This window comes from Phyllopteryx taeniolatus, chromosome 15, assembly GCF_024500385.1.
Source record: "Phyllopteryx taeniolatus isolate TA_2022b chromosome 15, UOR_Ptae_1.2, whole genome shotgun sequence".
Classification (NCBI taxonomy): domain Eukaryota; kingdom Metazoa; phylum Chordata; class Actinopteri; order Syngnathiformes; family Syngnathidae; genus Phyllopteryx; species Phyllopteryx taeniolatus.
In genome coordinates, this window is record NC_084516.1 from 23,634,598 (window position 1) to 23,653,172 (window position 18,575).

The 18,575-nt window shown below is 46.5% G+C and overlaps 1 protein-coding gene across 12 annotated transcripts in view; it reads right to left on the reverse strand.

Moving 5' to 3' along the window:
- Positions 1-18,575, reverse strand: part of dennd1a (DENN/MADD domain containing 1A) — a 173,962-nt gene that overhangs the window by 120,327 nt on the left and 35,060 nt on the right. For all 12 annotated transcript variants that reach the window (XR_009784583.1, XR_009784584.1, XR_009784585.1 and 9 more), the window contains 2 exons: positions 18,493-18,536; positions 6,035-6,084 (listed from right to left, as the gene is read on the reverse strand). Coding sequence is in view for 9 of the 12 variants with exons in the window: in XM_061747897.1 (XP_061603881.1) it covers positions 6,035-6,084; positions 18,493-18,536 (94 nt within the window). In the remaining 3 variants the exon portion in view is untranslated. The remainder of the gene's footprint in view (positions 1-6,034; positions 6,085-18,492; positions 18,537-18,575) is intronic.

Genomic DNA, 18,575 nt, shown 5'->3' on the forward strand with positions numbered 1-18,575 from the left:
TGGCGTGCCCTCTTTGGGTCGGGGATGAGATCCTGCCCCACGTGGAGGAGTTCAAGTATATTAGAGTCTTGTTCACGAGTGAGGGAAGAATGGAACGGGAGATCGACAGGCGGATCGGTGCAGCGTCTGCAGTGATGCAGACTTTGTATCGATCCGTTGTGGTAAAGAAGGAGCTAAGCCGAAAGGCGAAGCTCTCGATTTACCGGTCGATCTACGTTCTTACCCTCACCTATGGTCACGAGCTGTGGGTCGTGACCGAAAGAACGAGATCCCGGATACAAGCGGCCAAAATGAGTTTCCTCCGCAGGGTGTCCGGGCTCTCCCTTAGAGATAGTGTGAGAAGCTCGGTCATCCGGGAGGCTCTCAGAGTAGAGCCGTTGCTCCTTCACATCGAGAGGAGCCAGATGAGGTGGCTTGGGCATCTGATTCGGATGGCTCCCGGACGCCTCCCTGGTGAGGTGTTCCGGGCACGTCCCACCGGGAGGAGAGCCCGGGGACGACCCAGGACACGCTGGACAGACTACATCCTTCGGCTGGCCTTGGAACGCCTCGGGATCCCCCCCGAAGAGATGGATGAAGTGGCTGGGGAAAGGGAAGTCTGGGCGTCCCTGCTAAAGCTACTGCCCCCAGATAAGTGATAGAAGATGGATGGATGGATGCTCAGGGTCATTGTCTTGTTGGAAAGTGACCCTTCGGCCCAGTCTGAGGTCCTGAGCACTCTGGAGAAGGTTTTCGTCCAGGATATCCCTGTACTTGGCCGCATTCATCTTTCCTTCGATTGCAACCAGTCGTTCTGTCCCTGCAGCTGAAAAAAAAAACCACAGCATGATGCTGCCACCACCATGCTTCACTGTTGGGACTGTATTGGACAGGTGATGAGCAGTGCGTGGTTTTCTCCACACATACCGCTTAGAATTAAGGCCAAAATTGTCCTTCTTGGTCTCATCAGACCAGAGAGTCTTCTTTTTCACTATCTTGGGAGTCCCTCAGGTGTTTTTTAGCCAACTCCATGTGGGCTTTCATGTGTCTTGCACTGAGGAGAGGCTTCCGTCGGGCCACTCTGCTATAAAGCCCCGACTGGTGGAGGGCTGCAGCGATAGTTGACTTTCTAAAACTTTCTCCCATCTCCCGACTGCATCTCTGGAGATCAGCCACAGTGATCTTTGGGTTCTTCTTTACCTCTCGCACCAAGGCTCCTCACCATGGCAGTTCCTTTGACCTCATGATTCTCATTTGCTCTGACATGCACTGTGAGCTGTAAGGTCTTAGACAGGTGTGAGGCTTTCCTAATCAAGTTCAATCAGTATAATCAAACGCAGCTGGACTCCAATGAAGGTGTAGAACCATCTCAAGGATGGCTGTGATATTTCAGTTTTTCTTTTTTAATAAATCTGCAAAGATTTCAACAATTCATTTTTTTCTGTCAATATGGGGTGCTGTGTACATTAATGAGGGAAACAAATGAATTTAAATGATTTTAACAAATACCTGCAATATAACAAAGAGTGACAAATTTAAGGGGGTCTGAATACTTTCCGTACCCACTGTATATTTTCATGACCCCAAACATACAAGCTCATCTGTGAAAATAGTGGAAGTAATGTCATGACTTGGGCTTAAATGGCATCTTCTGGGACGGGCTCACTCATCTTCATTGATTATGTAATACATGATGGAAGCAGAAAAATTATCTCAGAAGTCTACAGAAACATTTTGTCTGTTAACTAAATAAAGACCCCTTATGATGACGACAAACAATGGACTTCGTTTTCCCTTGCCCGGACGCGGGTCACCGGGGCCCCCCACTGGAGCCAGGCCTGGTGGTGGGGCTCGAAGGCGAGCGCCTGGTGGCCGAGCCTGCACCCATGGCACAGCCCGAAAAGGGTAACGTGGGTCAACCTTCCCATCGGCTCACCACCTGTGGGAGGGGTCATTGGGGTCGGGTGCAGTGTGAGCTGGGCGGTGGCCAAAGGCGGGGACCTTGGCGATCCGATCCCCGGCTACAGAAGCTGGCTCTAGGGACGTGGAATGTCCCCTCTCTGGCAGGGAAGGAGCCCGAGCTGGTGTGTGAGGTCGAGAAGTTCCGACTAGATATAGTCGGACTCGCCTCCACACACAGCTTGGGCTATGGTACCAGTCCTCTCGAGAGGGGTTGGACTCTCTTCCACTCTGGAGTTGCCAATGGTGAGAAGCGCCGAGCAGGTGTGGGTATACTTATTGCCCCCCGGCTTGGCGCCTGTCCGTTGGGGTTCACCCCGGTGGACGAGAGGGTAGCTTCCCTCCGCCTTCGGATGGGGGGGACGAGTCCTGACTGTTGTTTGTGCCTATGCACCAAACAGCAGTTCAGAGTACCCACCCTTTTTGGAGTCCTTGGAGGGGGTGCTGGAGAGAGCTCCCGCTGGGGACTCCATCGTTCTGCTGGGGGACTTCAATAAACACGTGGGCAATGACAGTGAGACCTGGAAAGGCGTGATTGGGAGGAACGGCCCCCCCCGAACAGAACCCGAGCGGTGTTCTGTTATTGGACTTCTGTGCTCGTCACGAATTGTCCATAACGAACACCATGTTCAAGCATAAGGGTGTCCACACGTGCACTTGGCACCAGGACACCCTAGGTCGCAGTTCGATGATCGACTTTGTGGTCGTGTCATCGGACTTGCGGCCGCATGTCTTGGACACTCAGGTGAAGAGAGGGGCGGAGAGGGACATCGAGTCCGAGTGGACCATGTTCCGAGCCTCCATTGCTGTGGCGGCTGACCGGAGCTGTGGCCGTAAGGTGGTCGGTGCCTGTCGTGGCGGAAATCCCTGAACCCGTTGGTGGACACCAACGGTGAGGGATGCCGTCAAGCTGAAGAAGGAGTCCTATTGGACTCCCTGATACCGCCTGTTCAGTCCCTGTATGACCGGAGTCAGAGCGTCTACAGTGATGCAGACTTTGTATCGTTGTGGTAAGGAAGGAGCTAAGCCGAAAGGCGAAGCTCTCAATTTACCAGTCGATCTACGTACCTTTCCTCACCTATGGTCATGAGCTGTGGGTCGTGACCGAAAGAACAAGATGCCGGGTACAAGAGGCCGAAATGAGTTTCCTCCGCAGGGTGTTCGGGCTCTCCCTTAGAGATAGGGTGAGAAGCTCGGTCATCCGGGAGGATCTCACAGTAGAATCGCTGCTCCTCCACATCGAGAGGAGCCAGATTAGGTGACTGGGGCATCTGATTCGGATGCCTCCCGGACGCCTCCTTGGTAAGGTGTTCCGGGCACGTCCCACCGGGAGTAGACCCCGGGGACGACCCAGGACACGCTGGAGAGACTACGTCCTTCGGCTCGGGATCCCCCCGGAAGAGCTGGATGAAGTGGCTGGGGAGAGGGAAGTGGGCATCCCTGCTAAAGCTACTGCCCCCGCGACCCGACCCGGATAAGCGGTAAGAAAATGGATGGATGGATGTAACTAAATAAAATGCAATCAAACACATCCAGAGAACCTTTATAATGCAGCAAGATAATGACCCAAAGCACACTGCCAAAACAACGAAGGATTTCATCAGGAGCAAGAAGGAGAAAGTTTTGGACCCGCCAAGTCCAAGCTTAAATCCTACGAGGCATGCGTTTTACCTGCCAAAGTGGATACTGATGGGAGTAATCTGCCAAAATTAACAACAACTGAAAGATTATGCGGTAAAAAACTTTTGTTTAGTCATTAGGAACAGGAATTGATAAGATTTTTCCGATTCAGAATCCATTTTCAAAACCGCTTAACGATTTGATTTTTTTATTCATTCTCATCGATTAATCTGGAAAAAGGTGAACAGGATAACCGTAATTTTTCAATTATAAAATGCACTAAATTTTCACACGCATTCCATATTTTCAAGATTTTTGCCTGAAAAAACACTGTACTCGAATGTAACGCGCACCCAAATTTTGTTAAAACTTTACAATCTCAGACAACTCAAAAATTAACATTATTCAAAGTTTTACTCAATGAAATTTCAGTATTTTCACAACAAATAAATGATTTTCTCTCTCAAATGGATGCAGAACTTTGAACTACATTCTTTGAAAGAGAGCAATATGCTTATTGATCACAGTACAAATGGTTCTATGTCATGGTCGGTGTCCTACAGTCCCTTTTTGGAGCTTGGGTGGCACTTTGTGGCTGCTTCCCTCGTGTATTCTCGGTCCCGTCCGGAACACACCTTTCACAGCCCTCATTGACTCTGGCGCAGATGACAATTTTATTCATAAGGGCTTGGCGTGTCAGCTCCAGCTTCCCCTCGAGCCCCTCCCTTTTCCCTAAGAAGGTTACGGCCCTGGACAGGCGACTCATCTCCCCTGTCACCCACCAAACCGCACCGTTCACCATGAAACCCTCCAGCTGTTTGTCATTCCTTTCCCGGAAACTCCGTTAGTCCATAGTATCCCCTGGCTCAAGAAACACAACCCCGCCATAGATTGGACCCACCTGTCAAAGACTGGTAGGAGTCACTTCTGTCACTCCCGCCGTCTTCTTTCGGCCGCCCCGACCTCCAGCAAACCTCAGCCACCACTTACTCTAATCGATCTCTCCCAGGTCCCAGAAGAATATCACGACATCTCCCCTCTTTTCAGTAAGGATCTAGCCATCTCTCCGCCCCTGCATTGACTTCCGTGGTCTTAACGATATTACAGTGAAGAATAAAGCCCCACTGCCCTTCATTGACCACCCACTCTGTGAAGCTCAAATATTCACCAAGTTGGACTTGCACAACGCTTATCATCTCATCCGCATTAGAGAGGGGGACGAATGGAAAACTGCCTTCAACAAGATATTTTGTTTTGTTTGAGCATCGTCATCGCGATGTATGTGTGTGCAATACTCACATCGCAGAGTCTTCTGAAATGTTGATGAACTATCAAATACAATGAATCAACTGTAATATTAAAGGTGACCAGCAGAGGGGCCTGTTTGAACATGCTCAAAAGATTGGTTGTACACTGGCTGCATTTGCTATTTTGCTCTTCAGAATAAAACAAGGCAGCTGCGTGAGTTCGCGAGGTGCGTTCAGGGACACTGGGTAAACAGGAGTGAATGTGTTATTTTGTAATACAGTGTAAAACTGGATCCATCCATCCATTTTCCATACCGCTTATCCTCACTAGGGTCGTGGGTGTATTATAGCCCAACACAGCTGACTCTGGTCAACATAAACACGTTACGGGCGAGAGGCTGGGTAAACGCTGAACTGGTGGCCAGCCAATCGCAGGGCACATAAAAACAAACAACCAATCGCACTCATATTCACACCTATGGGCAATTTGGAGTCTTCAATTAACCTACCATGCATCTTTGTGGGAAGAAACCGGCGAACCTGGAGAAAACCCACGCAGGCACGGAGAGCACATGCAAATGATTATTTGTATCAGAATGCTGTAGTTAAAACACCATACGATCACATTGTGATAATATGGAATTTATTTTGTTTTGTAATAACAATAATTGATCAATTATTTTGTTATTATAGTCAGCCAGAGCTGCGAGGAATGCAAAGTTAATGTCCTTTTCACCATCGTTCCTGTCATACTGTGTTAAATTCTGTTTTTGTTTTAATTCCCCATTCCCAGGCCGGGATTTGAACCCCGGTCCTCAGAACTGTGAGGCAGATGTGCTGACCAGTCTACCACCGTGCCGCCCGCATTATATGATAAAAAATTTATAATTGTGTAATGTCAATGGGTCACAGGCTTAGCAGTTATTGCAAGCAAAGTGTTTGCAACAAAATATGAATTCTTGTACACTCGTATTTTAAGCATAACCCGGGTATATTTTTGGGTACAAAATTATGAGTACAAAATTATGAGTGGTGTGAATCAAACGCAAATGTAAAAAATTGTCATTGTTAAACCCATATGTTATTAGTCTGTAGCAAAAATAAATTGGCCTCACTGTTCCTACGCGATTGGTGGGTATTGTAGATGATAGATTAGACAGGCAGACACAGACAGACAAATTGATAGACAGACAGACTGGTAGAGAAGCAGGAAGGATGTGTCTGTATACCTATCCAAGCAGAACGGAAAGCAGAACTTGGGCACAGTCTGAATAGTTTCCTGTGGAAGACATGAAAGTTATTAGCAGGGATAACACGCTTTCATCAAGTCAATGTACAAAAAGCACTGCAACACAATACACAGTGATGGTTATTAAATAAATAAAACACCTTTCTCCAATAGCATGACCATAAGCGATATTGTTAATAGTTTGTTTGCGTTCACAAAACGAAGACAACTTCTGCATGGGATCAAAATATATATATATATATTTTTTTTTTTTTAACTCATTCACTGCCAGCCGTTCCCTGAGCTCCCCGACTGCCAGGCATTTTCACAATTTGTTCAAGCCCCGCAGAATATTGTGTACTATGACTATGTAAAATACCAAAACCACCAAAAGAGCGTTAAGACTCTTCTTTCATCAGAAAAAGGTTTGTCTCTATCTTATACGGTTCTTTAGTAATCAGCAGTAAAAAATAGGCCAGTTTCAGCCAAATCTGTTTCTAAAGGGAAAAAAACTGAGAAAACAGGCAAGCAGAACAATGACTTTGACGCCAATATTTGAAAATCTCAAACATCTCAACATAAAACAACACAGAGAAAGTACTTTTGACAGAAAAATTATTTATTTACAAGTGTAACTATGTACAGAATTTATATTAGACAAACATGCACGGACAAATGGGGCTCCCACACCTGCACATTTTTCCTCCTCATCCTCTTCCTCTACTGTTTGCTCAATAGTCCAGGTTTTGATTACCTTGCGAATAAAATCTAGCAAGGTTTTGCCCACATCTGGATTGTATTCTTTGGTGGCGGTGAATGGGATCTTGTGTGGTTGCCATTGTCCTTGAAACCAGTCCGTACTTCTGCTCGAAGCACAACCTGTGCAGTTTAGAAATATAACTATCACGATAAAAATACATTGTTGAAATTGCTGTAGTGGGACGTGGAGAACAAAAGCTTTGTTTGCACTGCCTACTGGAATGGGGGTCCAACGTCTGCTGAATGCATAACCTGTAAGTTTTTAAAAAATACATACAATTACTAGAGAATACTTTTTATTGATGACGTGTTTTCCAATGGTTAAAAAAAAACTACTTCGTCGCAATCATAAAAGACGTTCGACTCGCGAGTGTTGTATTACTGAAAGCTGGATGAGCTGGAAATGGAAAATTCAAATCAGTACTGGCAACAGACGTTGCACTGTAATGTGAACTAGTGGGACTAAATTATGTTTATGTAACAAGGACTGAAGGAGAGGAGAACGGAGAATTCCATCCTTTATACCCCGCATGATCTAAGGCGTCATTCCTGTCGGTCGCAGGAATATATTTCTTTCCTTGGTGCAGTACATTTCTCGTACCGAAAGTTTTTTTTTTCTGATTTTTTTTATTTTGTCTTCTCTCTTTTCCGCCATTATGCTTGCCTCTTCTCATTGTCTCCTCCTTTCCGCCTCCTCCTCCTCCATCCTCTTCTTCAATCTGAGGGAGGGATGTTCACCTCAAGGCATTGTTGCCCTCTACAGGGTGCCATTCCTCATTGCAGTTATCCAGAGGCTTGACGATCTCACACAAACTGCACAAGACCCTCCCCCACCCATCCCCGTTAATAAACGCCATTGACGTCTTTAGACGGCATTGACAGGGAATAGCTCCATTCTGAATGACGTCTTTGGACGGCATTGGCAGGAAATGTGTTAACGGTGCCATATTTTACCAAACCAACTTTTTCTAGTATTTGAGATGTAATGTCGGCTATATGATGCCTCAGTAAACGTGAAATATGAATTAAAATCGTCTACACATTCCTGAGTTCCAGACTTTTAGGTCACTCAAATTTATCGAGCTTATCTACGTCACTAGCAAAGATCTCCGCTCCCGAGCGAGCGCTGTCAGCATAAACACGCGTGCTACAAGTGTGCTCTCACAAGTGGGTCTTCTACACAGAGGCAACCAATCAGAGGAAAGGAGACGGTCTTAGCCAAATATGGACAAAGTGGATACAAATAACTGGGTGAAGCAGAAGTAGTTGTCAGAGGGGCCTTTTCTGGACACTCGTATGACAAAAGCAAGGTGTTTTTTTAAAGTAATTGAAACTTTTATACTATACTAAGTCCACGTTAGAGAGTCACTCAATGGAGGTCAAAATAGCCAAAATATGGGACCTTTACCTGATTTGCTGAATTGAAAAAAGAAATAAAGCAACAAATTCAAAGTCCAAACTGATTAGTCCTCTGACAATTAATAGTCAATAGTTTACCCTTTATTATCCAAAACTGACAGCAACATCTTATACAGGTATTAGTTTGGTACCTGAGGGATGCTAGCCCATTTTTTGACAGCAAATTCAAGATCATCCAAACCGCTGGGCCTCCGAGCAAAATAGAGCTCCTTCCACTGATTCTCAGTAGGATTGCAATATGGGTTTGATGACTGCTTTGAGTCAGGTGATACTTAACTGGTGGATTGGGACCCAAAACTGGGTCTCGGACCACTAGCAAAAAAATAAATAAATTACATATATCCTATTCAGATTTTTTCAGTACAGTATGGAACATACTTTTAAAGTGACAAGGAATGTTACTTCCTTGCGCTCCAGTAAGTAGTTTAGCCGGTAAAAAATACAATGCAGCTCAGCCTTTGGTTGGCAGCTGTCATGTCTAGAACCATCGAAGTCTGCTCTCTCGAATTTTGTCTCCAAAACATTGAACCTTGGCTGTCCCTCTCATGAGCTCATTTCTAATTTTATCCAACCTGGTCACTCCGGAGCGAACCTCAACATCTTCATTTCCGCCACCTCCAGCTCTGCTTCCTGTTGTCTCTTCAGTTGCTGGACTCACCACTGTTTTATAAACTTTACCCTTCATCCTAGCAGAGACTCTTCTGTCACATAACACACCTGACACCTTCCTCCACATGTTCCAACCTGCTTGGACCCGTTGCTTCACCTCCTGACCACAATCACCATTGCTCTGGACAGTTGACCCCAAGTATTTAAAGTCATCCACCCTTGCTATCTCTTCTCGAGCCTCACTCGTCCCCCACCATCACTCTCATTCATGCACATATATTCTGTCTTACTTCAGCTAATCTTCATTTCCTCTGCTTTCCAGTGCATGCCTCCATCTTTCTAACTGTTCCTCCAGCTGCTCCCTGCTTTCACTCCAGATCACAATGTCATCTGCAAACATCATGGTCCACGGGGATTCCAGTCTAACCTCATCTGTCAGCCTATCCATTACCACTGCAAGCAGGAAGTGGCCCAGGGCTGATCCCTGATGCAGTCCCACCTCCACCTTAAATTCGTCTGTCACACCTACAGCACACCTCACCACTGTTCTGCTGCCCTCGTACATGTCCTGTATTATTCTAACATACTTTTCTGCCACTCCAGACCTCCGAATGCAGTACCACAGTTCCTTTCTAGGTACTCTGTCATAGGCTTTCTCTAGATCTACAAAGACACAATGTACCTCCTTCTGACCTTCTCTGTACTTTTCCATCAACATCCTCAAGGCAAATAATGCACCTGTGGTACTCTTTCTAGGCATGAAACCATACTGTTGCTCACAAATACTCACTTCTGTCCTGAGTCTAGCCTCCACTACTCTTTCCCATAACTTGTGTGGCTCATCAATTTTATTCCTCTACAGTTCCCACAGCTCTGCACATCACCCTCGTTCTTAAAAATGGGCACCAGCACACTTTTCCTCCATTCCTAAGGCATCATCTCACGCGCTAGAATTTTATTGAACAAGCTGGTCAAAAACTCCTCAGCCACCTCTCCTCGATGCTTCCATACCTCCACAGGAATGTCATCAGGACCAACTCCTTTTCCATTTTTCATCCTCTTTAATGCCTTTCTAACTTCCCCCTTACTAATCATTGCCACTTCCTGGTCCACCATACTTGCCTCTTCTACTCTCCCTTCTCTCTCATTTTCCTCATTTGTCAACTCCTCGAAGCATTCTTTCCATCTATCTAGCACACTACTGGCACCAGTAAACATATTTCAATCTCTATCCTGAATCACCCTAACCTGCTGCACATCCTTCCCATCTCTATCCCTCTGTCTGGCCAACCTGTATAAATCCTTTCTCCTTCTTTAGTGTCCAACCTGGCATACATGTCATCATATGCCTCTTGTTTGGCCTTTGCCACCTCTACCTTTGCCCTGTGTCGCATCTCAATGTATTCCTTGCGCCTCTCCTTGGTCCTCCCACTTCTTCTTAGCTTACCTCCTTCCTTGTATGATTTCCTGTACTGTGAGGTTCCACCACCAAGTCTCCTCCTCTCCATTCCTGCCAGAAGATACACCAAGTACTCTCCTGCCTGCCTTTCTGATCACCTAGCTGCAGTGGTCCAGTCTTCTGGAAGCTCCTCCTGTCCACCAAGAGCCTGTCTCACCTATTCCCGAAAAGCTGCACAACACTCGTCCTGTCTCAGCTTCTACCACATGGTTCTGTGCTCAGAAGTATGCCAAGTATGTCCAAAAAACACACAAGGAATTTGTCTCCGGTAGAGAACACTTTGAGACATAAAGACATTGACAAAAACAGTCACTGAGCAATAAAGGGTTAATAGTTATCTGGTAATGCCGGTACATTTTTATTTTTTTGTTGACAATTGTACAAAGAGCAGTTTGAATGACTAATATAGCAATAGTCCAGTGCAATGACCATTGTGCAAAGGGTGCCGAGACTTCAAGGAGTGTATGCAGTTTAAAGTGACGAGTAGTGCGATAATCTAGGACAATGCTGATTGTGCAAATGTTGCAGATACTCTACAGTCAGTGTGCAAATGGAGCAGATGCCACTCTGGCATGAGTAGCCAGTATTGGTCGACAACAGATATGCAAATAGTGCAGCGTGGCGAGACTACTACAGTGAGTGCACGAGTAATATATGATTGGTCCCACAGAAATGTGACGACGAACTCCAGTCTTCTTCTTCTTCTTTTCCTTTCGGCTTGTCCCGTTAGGGGTCGCCACAGCGCGTCATCCTTTTCCATGCGTCATCCTTTTCCATGAGAGCCTATCTCCTGCATCCTCCTCTCGAACACCAACTGCCATCATGTCTTCCCTCACGACATCCATCAACCTTCTCTTTGGTCTTCCTCTAGCTCTCTTGCCTGGCAGCTCCATCCTCATCATCCTTCTACCAATATACTCACTCTCTCTCCTCTGGACGTGTCCAAACCATTGAAGTCTGCTCTCTCTAACTTTGTCTCCAAAACATCGAACCTTGGCTGTCCCTCTGATGAGCTCATTTCTAATTTTATCCAACCTGGTCACTCCGAGAGCGAACCTCAACATCTTCATTTCCGCCACCTCCAGCTCTGCTTCCTGTTTTCTCTTCAGTGCCACTGTCTCTAATCCATACATCATGGCTGGCCTCACCACTGTTTTATAAACTTTGCCCTTCATCCTAGCAGAGACTCTTCTGTCACATAACACACCTGACACCTTCCTCCACCCGTTCCAACCTGCTTGGACCCGTTTCTTCACTTCCTGACCACACTCACCATTGCTCTGGACGGTTGACCCCAAGTATTTAAAGTCCTCTACCTTTGCCATCTCTTCTCCCTGTAGCCTCATTCTTCCCCCACCACCCCTCTCATTCATGCACATATATTCTGTTTTACTTCGGCTAATCTTCATTCCTCTTCTTTCCAGTGCATGCCTCCATCTTTCTAACTGTTCCTCCAGCTGCTCCCTGCTTTCACTGCAGATCACAATGTCATCTGCAAACATCATGGTCCACGGGGATTCCAGTCTAACCTCATCTGTCAGCCTATCCATCACCACTGCAAAAAGGAAGGGGCTCAGGGCTGATCCCTGATGCAGTCCCACGTCCACCTTAAATTCTTCTGTCACACCGACAGCACACCTCACCGCTGTTCTGCTGCCCTCGTACATGTCCTGTATTATTCTAACATACTTCTCTGCCACTCCAGACTTCCGCATGCAGTACCACAGTTCCTCTCTGGGTACTCTGTCATAGGCTTTCTCTAGATCTACAAAGACACAATGTAGCTCCTTCTGACCTTCTCTGTACTTTTCCATCAACATCCTCAAGGCAAATAATGCATCTGTGGTACTCTTTCTAGGCATGAAACCATACTGTTGCTCGCAAATACTCACTTCTGTCCTGAGTCTAGCCTCCACTACTCTTTCCCATAACTTCATTGTGTGGCTCATCAAGTTTATTCCTCTATAGTTGTCACAGCTCTGCACATCACCTTTGTTCTTAAAAATGGGCACCAGTACACTTTTCCTCCATTCCTCAGGCATCTTCTCACGCACTAGAATTCTATTGAACAAGCTGGTCAAAAACTCCACAGCCACCTCTCCTAGATGCTTCCATACCTCCACAGGAATGTCATCAGGACCAACTGCCTTTCCATTTTTCATTCTCTTTAATGCCTTTCTAACTTCCCCCTTACTAATCATTGCCACTTCCTGGTCCACCACACTTGCCTCTTCTACTCTCCCTTCTCTATCATTTTCCTCATTCATCAACTCCTCGAAGTATTCTTTCCATCTACCTAGCACACTGCTGGCACCAGTCAACATATTTCCATCTCTATCCTTAATCACCCTAACCTGCTGCACATCCTTCCCATCTCTATCCCTCTGTCTGGCCAGCCTGTATAGATCCTTTTCTCCTTCTTTAGTGTCCAACCTGCCATACATGTCATCATATGCCTCTTGTTTTACCTTTGCCACCTCTACCTTTGCCCTGTGTCGCATCTCAATGTATTCCTTTCGCCTCTCCTCGGTCCTCTCAGTGTCCCACTTCTTCTTAGCTAACCGTTTTCCTTGTATGATTTCCTGTACTGTGAGGTTCCACCACCAAGTCTCCTTCTCTCCTTTCCTGCCAGAAGATACACCAAGTACTCTCCTGCCTGCTTCTCTGATCACCTTGGCTGCAGTGGTCCAGTCTTCTGGAAGCTCTTCCCGTCCACCGAGAGCCTGTATCACCTCTTCCCGAAAAGCTGCACAACACTCGTCCTGTCTCAGCTTCCACCACATGGTTCTCTTCTCTGCCTTTGTCTTCCTAATTTTCCTCCCCACCACCAGAGTCATCTTACACACCACCATCCTATGCTGTCTAGCCACACTCTCCCCTACCACTACCTTACAGTTGGTAACCTCCTTCAGATTACATCGTCTGCACAAGATGTAATCCACCTGTGTGCTTCTACCGCCGCTCTTGTAGGTCACCCTATGTTCGTGCCTCTTCTGGAAAAAAGTGTTCACTACAGCCATTTGCATCCTTGTTGCAAAGTCTACCACCATCTGTCCCTCCAAGTTCCTTTCCTGGATACCGTACTTACCCATCACTTCTTCATCACCCTTATTACCTTCACCAACATGTCCATTACAATCTGCACCAATTACGACTCTCTCTCTGTCTGGGATGCTCAGAACTACATCATCTAGCTCCTTCCAGAATTTCTCTTTCACCTCTAGGTCACATCCTACCTGTGGGGCATAGCCACTAATCACATTACACATAACACCCTCAATTTCAAATTTCAGCCTCATCACTCGATCTGATACTCTTTTCACCTCCAAGACATTCTTAGCCAACTCTTCTTTTAAAATAACCCCGACTCCATTTCTCTTCCCATCTACACCATGGTAAAATAATTTAAACCCTGCCCCTAAACTTCTAGCCTTACTGCCTTTCCACCTGGTCTCCTGGACACACAATATATCAACCTTTCTCCTAATCATCATGTCAACCAACTCCCGGGATTTTCCTGTCATAGTCCCAACATTCAAAGTCCCCACATTCAGTTCTAGGCTCTGTGTTTTCCTCTTCTCTTTCTGCCGAAGAACCCGCTTTCCACCTCTTCTTCTTCTTCTTCTTTGACTTCGACTTCGACGAACTCCAGTAAAAAAAAAAAATTGCCAGCATGTTGCAATATAATTGTAGGTTAGGTGTTTAAGAAGTTGATCGCGAGAGGGAAGAAGCTGTTGGAATGTCTGCTAGTTCTAGTTTGCATTGATCGGTAGCGCCTACCTGATGGAAGGAGCTGGAAGAGATGGTGACCGGGATGTGGAGGGTCCGAGAGGATTTTGCACGCTCTTGTCTTAGTTCTGGCAGCGTGCAAGTCCTCAAGGGTGGGTAGTGGGGTACCGACAATCCTTTCAGCAGTTTTGATTGTCCGTTGCAGTCGGAGTTTGTCCTTTTTTTGTGGCAGCACCAAACCAGACTGTGATGGAAGAACACAGGACTGATTCGATGAACGCTGTGTAGAACTGCCTCAGCAGCTCCCGTGGCAGGCCGTGCTTTCTCAGAAGCCGCAAGAAGTACATCCTCTGCTGGGCCTTTTTAAGGACGGAGTTGATGTTGGTTGCCCACTTCAGGTCCTGAGAGACTGTAATTCCCAGGAACTTGAAGGTCTCGATGGTTGACACAAGGCAGCTGGACAACGTGAGGGGCAGCTGTGGCGAAGGATGCCTCCCGAAGTCCACGATCATCTCTACAGTCTTGAGCGTGTTCAGCTCCAGGTTGTGTCGGCCGCACCACAGCTCCAGCAGCACCACTCCCTGTCGATATGCAGACTCGTCACCGTCCTTGATGAGGCTGATGACAGTGGCGTCATCTGCAAACTTCAGGAGTTTGACAGCCGGGTGCGCTTAGGTGCAGTCGTTCGTGTAGAGAGAGAAGAGCAGCGGAGAGAGGACACAACCTTGGGGCGCCCCAGTGCTGATGCTGCGTGTGGATGAGGTGGCCTCCCCCAGTCTCACCTGCTGTGTCCTGCCGGTCAGGAAGCTGTAAATCCACTGGCAGATGGCAGGTGAGACGCTGAGCTGGAGAAGCTTGGATGAAAGGAGTTCAGGGATGATGGTGTTGAACGCTGAGCTGAAGTCCACGAACAGGATCCTCGCGTAGGTCCCTGCACTGTCCAGGTGTTCAAGGATTAAGTCCCATGTTGACTGCATCATCCGCAGACCTGTTCGCTCGGTAGGCAAACTGCAGGGGGTCCAGCAGAGGACCTGTGACGCTCTTGAGGTGGTCCAGCACGAGACGTTCAAAGGACTTCATGACCACAGATGTCAAGGCGACAGGCCTGTAGTCATTTAGACCCGAGATTGCAGGTTTCTTGGGGACTGGAATGATGGTGGAGCGTTTGAAACAGGATGGTACTTCGCACAGTTCCAGAGATCTATTGAAGATCTGAGTGAAGACTGGCGCGAGCTGGTCCGCGCAGACTTTGAGGCAGGATGGGGACACATGGTCTGGGCCTGCCGCTTTGTTAATGTTTTGTTGTTTGAAGATGCGTCTCACATCCTGTTCATGGATGGTTAACGCAGAAGTCAGAGGTGTGATTGTAGTCGGGGGTGCGGCCGGGTGGGTGTGGTGTGTGAAAGCGTCCTTTCAAATCTGCAGTAGAAGGTATTCAAGTCGTTGGCTAGGGTGCTATTGTTCTCAGTTTGGGGGGATCGTCGCTTGTAATGAGTCAGCGATTGGAATGCATGCCAGACTGATTTAGAGTCGTTAGCGCTAAACTGTTTTTCCAACTTTGCAATGTTAATTTCTTTTGTCAGCAGGTTTCTAGCGCGATTATACACGGCCCTGTCCCCGCTCTGATATGCATCCTCCTTAGCTTGGCGAAGCTGCTTAAGTTTAGCAGTGAACCACGGCTTGTTGTTATTGAATGTGCGAAATGACTTTGTTGGTACACACACATCTTCACAGAAACTGATATAGGATGTAACAGTGTCCGTATATTCATCCAGGCTGCCAGCTGAATCTTCAAAGACACTCCAGTCTGTGCAGTCTAAACAGCTTTGAAGTTCCATCTTTGCTTCATTGATCCACTTTTTCACTGTTTTCACTGTAGGCTTTGCGCATTTAAGTTCTTGCCTGTATGTCGGTATTAAGTGAATTAACCAGTGATCAGACGAGCCCAGGGCTGCACGAGGCATAGCACGGTATGCGTTTTTTACCGTAGTATAGCAGTGGTCTAAATGTTATTTTCCCTGGTCGGACAGTCGATGTGCTGCTTGTATTTAGGGAGTTCGTGGTTGAGTTTAGCTTTGTTAAAGTCCCCGAGAATAATGAGGGGTGAGTCCAGGTGTTTTTTTTTTTATTTCGTTGACTTGTTCGGCGAGCGTTAGCAGTGCAGTGTTCGTGTTAGCTTGAGGCGGAATGTAGACTCAAGCCAGGATGAATGATGCGAACTCACGTGGCGAGTAGAATGGCTTACAGTTCAAAAACAGCGACTCCAAATGCGGGCTGCAGTGTGTGCTGAGCTCCGTGACATCCGTACACCATTTTTCGTTGATAAAGAAGCATATCCCGCCACCCTTTGTTTTCCCCGATGATTCCATGTCGCGGTCCGCTCAATGAGTATGGAAGCCGGGAAGCATGACGGCGCCATCGGGTACAGCGTCGCAAAGCCAGGTCTCCGTGAAGCACATGGCGACGGAACGTCCGAAGTCTTTAACAGAAGATGAAGCTCGTCTATTTTGTTGGGTAGGGAGCGTACATTCGTGAGGTGGATCGACGGGAACGCCAATCTGTATCCTCTCTTGCGGAGCTTCACTTGGATGCCGGCTCGCTTCCCTCTGTGGCCCCGCCTCTGCCTCCATGCGCCAAAAACTGCGGACGCCGCTCCGGTGAGTAACTCGGGGAAAAAATTGAGCGGATTTGCGAAAGTTGGTGAAAGAAAGTCCGGAGTAGCCTCCTTGATGGTTAGCAAGTCTCCCCTTGTGTAAGTGAGTCGTGTAATGTCTCCAAAGACGAACGAAAAACACAAAAACAATACTAGAGAGCGCGTGACCGAGGCGACCACACTTGTAGGCGCCATTCACATCCTTTTTGCAAAGTCTGCCACCTTCTGTCCCTCCAAGTTCCTTTCCTGGATGCCGTACTTACCCATCACTTCTTCATCACCCCTATTTCCTTCACCAACATGTCCATTACAATCTGCACCAATCACGACTCTCTCTATGTCTGGGATGCTCTGAACTACTTCGTCTAGCTCCTTCCAGAATTTCTCTTTCACCTCTAGGTCACATCCTACCTGTGGGGCATAGCCACTAATCACATTTTACATAACACCCTCAATTTCAAGTTTGAACCACATCACTCGATCTGATACTCTTTTTACCTCATATTTGTTTGGCTAAGTTTCAAGGTGGATGCCCTTCCTGACCCAACCCTCTGCATTTATCCGGGCTTGGGACCGGCCTACAGTTTGCACTGGGTTGTGACCCCCATAGGGCTGCATTTCACAAAAATATTGTACAAACAGTATAAAAAAATAGAGTAACAATGTAAAAAAATAAAATAAAATCTGCAATAGAGCAGGACCGCGAAGCAAGAACAGTGATATAGCAGAGGATTCTGTTTTCCGTGATGATAAGTGCAGGGACTCAATTGTTTCCATGACATGTCCATCCGGGGACTCACATAACCGCAAGTGTAAAATGTTATAATATATATACGACCCTAGAGAGGATAAGCGGTACATAAAATGGATGTGTGTGTGTGTGTGTGTGTGTGTGTGTGTGTGTATATATATATATATATATATTTTTATATATATATATATATACACACACACACACACACACACACACACGTTGAAAAGATTCCCTTGAAAGCTCGATGATGCATCCCAAGGGGCTATTGTTGGAATAAATTTATAAACAATTAATGCACAATATAAAATATATTACTTATACAAAGGCAGCGGTCCCAAAACGTTTTAGCGCCATTGACCGTTTTCATGTGAATACAGTTTGGGTTAGTTACACCATAGCAATAAATAAACATGTTATAGTATACGATAGCTATCATTTACACACGCCGGCCGTATTCCGACACGGGGGCCATAAAATGTCATGTGTTGCTGCGTGTTTTCTGACTTTTATGATGAATAAAGCTCTGTTTAGCACAAAGTTGTTGTCCACAAATTATTGGATATAACAATCTGGCGATGAAGCTACAGTTTGTGTCGCTGTGTTAGTCGCCGCCATTCTGTGGTCCTGTTGCCGGCGTTAGCTTCGTGAGCTTTGGTTATCGACTTGAGGCCAACACCTGATTCCTGTCAACGGCATGTCGCAGTTTTTCCTTTCATCCTAATAACATTGTGTCTCGGCCGGGGATAGTTCAGTGATAAAAGTATTTCGGTCTGAAAATGTTGCTTTGGGCCATTTTCAGCAGGCGAAATTCTTTGGTGACCTAGAAATTTGTACTGCTGGCCCGCTAATAGGTACGCGACGGCTGAAATCGTGCGAAGTGACATTTTGCTGGGAAATGAAAGCATCATGAAGTAGAACCGGCAGAGGTGTACAATTCCAATGGAATCAGTCAATTCTACCCGGTTCTAAGTCCGAACCGGTTTTCGAGTCCCACCCCTCGTCAGAATTTATAATACAGACACAATATTAGGAAATGCAAAATGAAAATTTGAGAAAAAACAAAACAAAAAAACAGACCTCATCTTTGAAGTCTTCTGGGAATTTCCTTTGGATTGCAGGCTCTGTTAAAAAAAAAGAAATAAGCTATCAGAAAACACAAT